The 9,272-nt window shown below is 42.2% G+C and overlaps 2 protein-coding genes across 5 annotated transcripts in view; both read left to right on the forward strand.

The window, feature by feature from the left end:
* The first annotated feature begins 435 nt into the window (after window positions 1-435).
* LOC121556569 (chromobox protein homolog 3-like) lies at window positions 436-5,943 on the forward strand. Of its 4 annotated transcripts, none has more exons than XM_041870444.1 (5): window positions 436-638; window positions 1,183-1,391; window positions 1,650-1,821; window positions 3,506-3,660; window positions 4,100-5,943. In XM_041870444.1, the coding sequence occupies exons 2-5, from the start codon at window positions 1,189-1,191 to the stop codon at window positions 4,218-4,220; spliced, it is 651 nt and encodes a 216-aa protein (XP_041726378.1). In that variant the 5' UTR covers window positions 436-638; window positions 1,183-1,188; the 3' UTR covers window positions 4,221-5,943. The 4 variants fall into 4 exon arrangements, with proteins under 4 accessions (XP_041726378.1, XP_041726381.1, XP_041726379.1 ...); XM_041870447.1 differs by having other exon boundaries at window positions 3,509-3,660; XM_041870445.1 differs by having other exon boundaries at window positions 628-712.
* Window positions 5,944-9,260: 3,317 nt separating this feature from the next.
* LOC121556579 (sorting nexin-10) overlaps window positions 9,261-9,272 on the forward strand; it is a 2,791-nt gene continuing 2,779 nt past the window's right edge. The window contains exon 1 of the mRNA XM_041870457.1: window positions 9,261-9,272. This exon is cut by the window's right edge and continues 136 nt beyond it. The gene's annotated coding sequence lies outside the window, so the exon portion shown is untranslated.

The following is a 9,272-nucleotide window of genomic DNA, read 5'->3' on the forward strand; positions in this document are numbered from 1 at the left end:
CTCCCAGTCTCTGGCAAGGTCTTCCTATGACTATGTGGCGTTACAACACACCACGTCATGTTTCAGAACACCTTATGATGAATGTTTCTGTAGGCTACACCTTAAATCTGTCTCATAACACCTTACACCCATGTGTTTCAAAACTTCACCAAAGTTAAGGTTTCGTCTCCTTAACGTTGGTGGCAGCTCAGTTCCCACTAGTGTTAGTGTTACAAAACACTTTATTTTAATAGTGTAGGCAACTTCTGTCCCTCATGCCCGTCGTCTATCAGCAATCATCATTATAGCATGTAGCCAAATCCTACTATTACATTACACAGTAGTAAGCCCATGCGAGTTCCCACTGTAGACAGAGCAGACAATCGGATCCGTCTGTGATTGGCGGATGTCGCGTTGTCTCTTCCCGGTTTTTGTGACTTGACCTCTTCCCTTGGCAACCACTTCCTCCGAGCACCCAACCCGGCCATCTTTATTTAACTCATTCATTAAAAGTTTTTGTAAACACACTGGAAGATTGTTGCATTTGGTTAAGCATCTGACGAACGACGGGATACATTTCAATTGTTTTTGTATCGGCGTGCTCCAGCGTATGCTACAGCGTAGCGTATTTCTGCCACAGCCAAAGTTGGACTGAAAGCGTACGTGTTTATTAGTAATATCCTTCGACATGTAGTCTAGTCTACATTTGCGTTCATCATACGATACATTTACTGTAAGTCGTCTAGTTAGTGTATGTTTGTCAGTGACTGCTGTCTGCAGTGTTGCAGCCTCTAGTAATTTCACCAGCGCACCCGCGGTAAACAATTGTCTAGGAAATAGCAATAGATGTGTATCAAACAGTAGATGTGTACAGAACGCGCGATTTCAATGTAGAAAGACGACGCGCTAGCCTATCTGTCGATTACCCGTTTACCGGAGGCTGCTAGACGTTACAATGTAACCACATGATGATGATGATGATGATGATGATGATAATGACGACGATATTCTGTCTGGACCTCGATATTGTGCTCGCGTTACATTGTAATAACGTTACGTGAACGATTTAACGTAATCTTTATGATGAGGGGTGAATACAGCCATAGCCTCTTCACCAATACACAATTCAATAGGCTACTACATTTTCCGGAATAATATTGTTCTGAATTACACTTAACTAAAGTATATATTTCCCCCCTGCAGGTTAGAATGAGAAAGAAGCAGAATGTGAAACAGAGGAAGACAGAGACAATAACTACAACAGTAATAACACCACCACCATTAACAACACCATCACCAACAACAACAACAACACCCCCAGTCGTCCAGGAGTTCGTGGTTGAGAAGATCATCCGTAGAAGGGTCTCCAATGGAAGAGTAGAGTACTATCTGAAGTGGAAAGGATTCACTGAGTAAGGAGAGCATTTCAACACAGTTGGATAGACCATGGTTCCTCCCAAATGGCACCCTATTCTCTAGCGCACTACTCTTTGAAAATAATTACACATTAGTGCACTATATAGGGAATAGGGGGCAATTTGGGACGTATAATGTGTATCCTAGACTAGTTATTAAGAGTTGTCTATGAATTCCATTCATGTCTTCAATGGCTAATATTAGAAGTTTGCTGTACATAGACATACTCACACTGTTTCTGCCTCTGCCACTAGTGCTGACAACACCTGGGAACCGGAGGACAACTTGGTCTGTCCTGAACTGATAGAAGAGTTCCTGAGAAACCTCTGTTTGTCTGGAGAGAATCAGGTTGAGGAAGAGAACCTACGGCCGGTGGAACCAGAGCTAGTCCCCAAAGAGGAACTGGCAGAACAAGAGACTGAGATTGTGAGTGACTGAGATCTGGGATGACAGAGTGACTGAGATCTGGGATGAGAGAGTGACTGAGATCTGGGATGAGAGAGTGACTGAGATCTCGGATTACAAAGTGACCGAGATCTGGGATGACAGAGTGACTGAGGTCTGGGATGACAGACAGGTCGGCTACATCAGATCCTTGTTAATTAATCTCAATAGAAGACTGATCTCTAGCTCATTGTGTTTATTAATCTCAATAGAAGACTGATCTCTAGCTCATTGTGTTTATTAATCTTAATAGAAGACTGGTCTCTAGATCATTGTGTTTATTAATCTCAATAGAAGACTGATCTCTAGCTCATTGTGTTTATTAATCTCAATAGAAGACTGATCTCTAGATCATTGTGTTTATTCATCTCAATAGAAGACTGATCTCTAGATCATTGTGTTTATTAATCTCAATAGAAGACTGATCTCTAGCTCATTGTGTTTATTCATCTCAATAGAAGACTGATCTCTAGATCATTGTGTGTATGTAGGTCCACTACTATATGATCATGGTATAGAATAAGAATACCGGTACCCAAAAATGCACATTTGTTATATTATGATAAAAGCTCCACAATAATGTGGAAAAGTTACCTCAGCAGACTGATATAGGAATAGAACCAGGAAGGAGGCATTCTAATTCCAGAATGATATCCACATGTTCCAGACATTCTGTTCTAGATATAGACATGTTTCATTGTCCCCTTGGAGTCAATGTTTCCACTTTCCACGACTGGCACTGAGCTTCCACATAGTTCTATAGAATGATGAAAAAACCATCAGCTGGGTTATAACGCTCCACCAACTCATCACAACAGGAGATCCCTCTGACAGGTCAGCTGGGTTATAACGCTCCACCAACTCATCACAACAGGAGATCCCTCTGACAGGTCAGCTGGGTTATAACGCTCCACCAACTCATCACAACAGGAGATCCCTCTGACAGGTCAGCTGTGTTATAACGCTCCACTAACTGATCACAACAGGAGATCCCTCTGACAGGTCAGCTGTGTTATAACGCTCCACTAACTGATCACAACAGGAGATCCCTCTGACAGGTCAGCTGGGTTATAACGCTCCACCAACTCATCACAACAGGAGATCCCTCTGACAGGTCAGCTGGGTTATAACGCTCCACCAACTCATCACAACAGGAGATCCCTCTGACAGGTCAGCTGGGTTATAACGCTCCACCAACTCATCACAACAGGAGATCCCTCTGACAGGTCAGTTGGGTTATAACGCTCCACCAACTCATCACAACAGGAGATCCCTCTGACAGGTCAGTTGGGTTATAACGCTCCACCAACTCATCACAACAGGAGATCCCTCTGACAGGTCAGCTGGGTTATAACGCTTACTTACAAGACCTTAACCAACAATGCAGTTCAAGAAATAGAGTTAAGAAAATATTTACTAAATCAAATAAAGTAAAAAATAAAATAAAAAGTAACACAGTAAAATAACAGTAACGAGGCTATATACAGGGGGTACCGGTACCGAGTCAATCCCTCTGACAGGTCAGCTGGGAGCTGGGTTATAACGCTCCACTAACTGATCACAACAGGAGATCCCTCTGACAGGTCAGCTGTGTTATAACGCTCCACTAACTGATCACAACAGGAGATCCCTCTGACAGGTCAGCTGTGTTGTGTTGTCCTCCCAGCAGGTGTACAGCAAGCAGAGACAAAATGACCTCCAGGAGCCAGCTGACCAGGAGTCTGTATCTCCTACTGACCTCACCCTCACCTGCCCCCTGGAACCTGAACGCATCATCGGCTCCACAGACAGACACGGAGAGCTCATGTTCCTCGTCAAATGGTACAGTTAACCGCTTGCATACTGCCACAACAAACTCCAACAAACACCAACATTCCAAAGTTGGCAGATGTTGTCTGTTGTATTTAGAATGTTCTAAAAGCCAATTGGCCCAAATAAAAACTCTGTGTCACACAACTGGTTCTTCTTGTCTTCCTGACTGTATGCCAGGCAGCAACAGACTAGTGTAGGCTACATTCCTCAATCCTACTAGTCATTTCTGGTAAAGACTTTTGGTTGTACAACAGCACCAAAGTAGTTATAATGATTTACTCTGACAAACAGAAAAAAGTAGACATTATCTCCCCCCCCTCTGTTGTTTATAATGAGCTCTCTTTACATGTGTAATGTGTAATATCATGTATATTATCTATGTAATCATATGTCATAGGGAAGGTATAATAATTCCAATAATGGCCTGTATCCCTGTGTGTCTGTACAGGAAGAACTGTGATGAGGTGGCCCTGCTGTCAGCTAGGGAGGCCAGCGCCAGGTGTCCTCAGGTGGTCGTAGCCTTCTACGAGGAGAAACTCACCTGGCACTCTGGGGATGAGGACCAGTAAAGGGTGTGTTGTGTGTGTGTGTGTTGTGTGTGTGTGCATGCCTGCTGTGAGTGTGTGTATGTGAGTACACAAGTATGGAGGTGAACTGACAAGCATCTGTAGGCAGCTCCAAGGTTAATTTCTCCTCCACCGAACCAAGGTCCTCCTTGAGCTGACATTAAAGGCACAGTGTGTGAAACGATGGCCTGCTGCAGGTAGATTGAGTCATCGTGGCAGGTGTAAAAGCCCTCTACAGGGTTGGCTGGGCCTCTTCCTGCTTCCTGTGGTGCTGTGTGAGGTCACAATGCCTTTGGGGATGTAGTGCAGAGTGTGGTGGAGTTCAGAACCATTCATAGAGACTTATATCTCTCTCTATGGCTCTGATTGAGTTGAAACTAATGAAATGAAGGCAGACACTGCCTGATGACCTGATGAATGCTCCCCCAGTTTATTGTGCAACATTTCGACCCGAAGCTCTTTGTCAAAGCCTGACAAAGTGTGTGGGAATCTCTCTGGATTTCATGACTTGATTTTTTAAATCCAGCACTTAAAAGTGACTGGATGTGCGTACACTACGTTTAAAGAGTTGAAACGAACCCTTAGCATTTCTTTCCCAGTGTCTTCATGTACTGTAGCAGACTGAATCACTGTGGACACTGTGTTCTGTTGACTTTGACTACTGTTACTGTTGTAGCAGAAACCCATGTGATTGTATTGGATTTAAGTGCTAGATTTAGTTTCTTGTATCTTCTGCCGTTGTTGCACTGTGGCCACAAGGCACTCCCTCCGGCTCTTCCACTGTGAGATGTCTATGGTTTTACTAAGTAGGACACGTATCTTGTATAGTAATGGGTTCAATGTGCATTAGACTCAATAGATAACTACTGTCCACCTAATATGATATCTGCACCATTTCGTTTTTGCTACAATCCTTGATATTGTAAGTTTTTTTGTGTGAGATTCAAAGTTGATGAATGTGTTACATTTAGTTTACTGACAAATGTAGAAAAGTGTTGTATGATAGTAGATGGTTTGCTGTTTAATGTAGAACATGATAGTAGATGATATGCTGTTTAATGTAGAACATGATAGTAGATGGTATGCTGTTTAATGTAGAACATGATAGTAGATGGTATGCTGTTTAATGTAAAACATTATAGTAGACGGTATGCTGTTTAATGTAGAACATGATAGTAGACGGTATGCTGTTTAATGTTGAAAATGATAGTAGATGGTATGCTGTTTAATGTAGAAGATGATAGTAGATGGTATGCTGTTTAATGTAGAAGATGATAGTAGATGGTATGCTGTTTAATGTAGAACATGATAGTAGATGGTATGCTGTTTAATGTAGAAGATGATAGTAGATGGTATGCTGTTTAATGTAGAACATGATAGTAGATGGTATGCTGTTTAATGTAGAAGATGATAGTAGATGGTATGCTGTTTAATGTATAACCAAACCAAGGGTTGTATTACTGACCATGGAGATTTTATGAGTTACAGTGTGATCAAAATGTGACGTCACATATGAAAAAGTGTATCTGATGTGAATATGTTCATTTGACCCAGTCACCACTTGTTCTCAGCTACTCTTAACCAAATATTTATCCACCAACCTGTATTTGTTACTGATAAATCATTGTTTTGTTAAGGGGCCCATAGTTTATCCTGATGGTGCATATACAGTGGGGAGAACAAGTATTTGATACACTGCCGATTTTGCAGTTTTTCCTACTTACAAAGCATGTAGAGGTCTGTAATTTTTGTCATAGGTACACTTCAACTGTGAGAGACGGAATCTAAAACAAAAATCCAGAAAATCACATTGTATGCATGACATAAGTATTTGATCACCTACCAACCAGTAAGAATTCCGGCTCTCACAGACCTGTTAGTTTTCCTTTAAGAAGCCCTCCTGTTCTCCACTCATTACCTGTATTAACTGCACCTGTTTGAACTCGTTACCTGTATAAAAGACACCTGTCCACACACTCAATCAAACAGACTCCAACCTCTCCACAATGGCCAAGACCAGAGAGCTGTGTAAGGACATCAGGGATAAAATTGTAGACCTGCACAAGGCTGGGATGGGCTACAGGACAACAGGCAAGCAGCTTGGTGAGAAGGCAACAACTGTTGGCGCAATTATTAGAAAATGGAAGAAGTTCAAGATGACGGTCAATCACCCTCGGTCTGGGGCTCTATGCAAGATCTCACCTCGTGGGGCATCAATGATCATGAGGAAGGTGAGGGATCAGCCCAGAACTACACGGCAGGACCTGGTCAATGACCTGAAGAGAGCTGGGACCACAGTCTCAAAGAAAACCATTAGTAACACACTATGCCGTCATGGATTAAAATCCTGCAGCGCACGCAAGGTCCCCCTGCTCAAGCCAGCGCATGTCCAGGCCCGTCTGAAGTTTGCCAATGACCATCTGGATGATCCAGAAGAGGAATGGGAGAAGGTCATGTGGTCTGATGAGACATAAATAGAGCTTTTTGGTCTAAACTCCACTCGCCGTGTTTGGAGGAAGAAGAAGGATGAGTACAACCCCAAGAACACCATCCCAACCGTGAAGCATGGAGGTGGAAACATCATTCTTTGGGGATGCTTTTCTGCAAAAGGGAAAGGACGACTGCACCGTATTGAGGGGAGGATGGATGGGGCCATGTATCGCGAGATCTTGGCCAACAACCTCCTTCCCTCAGTAAGAGCATTGAAGATGGGTCGTGGCTGGGTCTTCCAGCATGACAACGACCCGAAACACACAGCCAGGGCAACTAAGGAGTGGTTCTGTAAGAAGCATCTCAAGGTCCTGGAGTGGCCTAGCCAGTCACCAGACCTGAACCCAATAGAAAATCTTTGGAGGGAGCTGAAAGTCTGTATTGCCCAGCGACAGCCCCGAAACCTGAAGGATCTGGAGAAGGTCTGTATGGAGGAGTGGGCCAAAATCCCTGCTGCAGTGTGTGCAAACCTACAGGAAACATATGATCTCTGTAATTGCAAACAAAGGTTTCTGTACCAAATATTAAATTCTGCTTTTCTGATGTATCAAATACTTATGTCATGCAATAAAATGCAAATTAATTACTTAAAAATCATACAATGTGATTTTCTGGATTTAGATTCCGTCTCTCACAGTTGAAGTGTACCTATGATAAAAATTACAGACCTCTACATGCTTTGTAAGTAGGAAAACCTGCAAAATCGGCAGTGTATCAAATACTTGTTCTCCCCACTGTATGTTCAGGACAAACTCCAGTCCCTACACAAAATGACTGACACTGTATGCATTGTGCACCTCTCCCATGACTGGAATGTTATCGGACAATGGCCGCGTCCCAAATGGAACCCTATTTCCTTTGTAGTCACTATATAGGGAACGGGGTGCCATTTGGGACTCTGACAAGCTGTTTAACCTTTTGTTCTGGCCTGCCTCTGACTAAGTTACTGTACCGGTTGACATTTTTATCTGTGAAGTGTCTGTCTGTGAATAAAGGTAGCTATCACCCTGTGAGCCTTTACTGTCCTGTTTTTCAGATCATTCGCATTAACAAAGACTCAAATGACAACAAACACAAACAACGGACTAAGACTATCCCAGTTTGGGTTATCAGTTGTACTAAAAGCTCATGACTGCATTTAGAAGTTATATTCTTCAATAATTAATGGGAATATATCATCAGCAGCAAATATTGAGGATTGCGCCTTACTTTATAAACTACACTAAGACTTTGTTCAGTAGATTTGATGACAAGAGAAAGAGATACCCCCATAGAGAAAAGACTGTTCTATATGTACTATATGGATGGACACCAGCACACCTGGGACTTGCAGGTGAAGTACTTTATGAAATGTGATTCAAACGAGGAAGCTCAGCAGAATGAGCATTGCAATGTCACATATAAACACACAGTGACGTTGCAATTCTCCTCCAGGTCAGGAGGCAAAGACAGTGCTGGTTAACACACACTGTCATACTAAAAGAACAGAGCGACGGTTGTATCAAGGCCGTTGTAGTTACGATCCTGATCCTAGGGCTGTATGGTGTTTTATTAGGTACTTCCAGGTCAGACGGTCCAACTGATCAACAACAAATACAGACGAAATGTCTCAGTTATGTAACCTTATATGGTACACAATAACATGTTTTATATCAGAGGTTTATGGAAGCAGCACATGGTGTTCCTCAATCCTCTGTCCTGTGACTATTTGGATACCTGTTTTTCTATAATAAAGACTAGATGGATCAGCTCTACTCTCAGAGCACACCATTCATTCATTCCCCAGTCCACTGTGGATTTGATCTGATAAAGATCTGAACTTGGAGAATGAGAGAAGTGATTGACAACCTTGTGTACCAGGTAGAACTGGAGTCTTTTTAAACAATCAGTTCCATGGGAAGTTTATGGGTGTCTGAGATTTTAAATATCATTGTCAGTTGATCATGTAAGAGTACTGTAGGTAATGTTGCCCAGTGAGGGTCGGTGTGGGTGTCTCTTCAGGCTTCAGTAGGTTGAACTGTGGTTAGAAAAACTCCAAATCTAATGATGTTTAGTTCCTATTGAAAACAGACTGTAAACACCAAATCACATTGTGTAAGAGAGAGATCAGTCCTACTTCTGCTTTCACTCTGCCCTAGGGTAACATAAACTGGACCAACCTGTAAAAGACACAGGGTTTTCCGATATACAGATTTAGGATCTTAATTTGAGCCAGTTTTCTACAGCAGGAAAATAATCCTGCAGCAACAGGAAATGTGAATTATTATGTGGATTATAATTAATGGACAGTTTAGTATGGCTTGATACATTTTTTGTTAGGGCAAATCAAGTGGAAATTACTAACTTTAGAAGCCTTTTAAAAACTAAAATACACTACAAGTTTGCATTTCCTGCTGTCGATGGACAATACTCAGCAACAAAAGAGTGATCAAATTAAGATCCTACATCTGTAGAGTTGGAGTGAGTCAATGATTACACATCCTGTATTTCTGTCCCGTAAAACTTCCATCTTTGCATCAGACCGTACATTCTCACTTCTCATCCACAGTTTAGTTAAGCGTGGCT

This window comes from Coregonus clupeaformis, unplaced genomic scaffold (genome assembly GCF_020615455.1).
Source record: "Coregonus clupeaformis isolate EN_2021a unplaced genomic scaffold, ASM2061545v1 scaf0064, whole genome shotgun sequence".
Lineage (NCBI taxonomy): Eukaryota > Metazoa > Chordata > Actinopteri > Salmoniformes > Salmonidae > Coregonus > Coregonus clupeaformis.

What these genes read in the sequence shown, in the direction of transcription:
- LOC121556569 (XM_041870444.1), top strand. Translation starts at nt 1,189, where the DNA reads ATGAGAAAGAAGCAGAATGTGAAACAGAGGAAGACAGAGACAATAACT. An exon ending in CAGAACAAGAGACTGAGATT is followed by an intron (nt 1,822 to 3,505) that starts GTGAGTGACTGA and finishes TTGTCCTCCCAG; the next exon opens with CAGGTGTACAGCAAGCAGAG. An exon ending in CTCATGTTCCTCGTCAAATG is followed by an intron (nt 3,661 to 4,099) that starts GTACAGTTAACC and finishes GTGTCTGTACAG; the next exon opens with GAAGAACTGTGATGAGGTGG.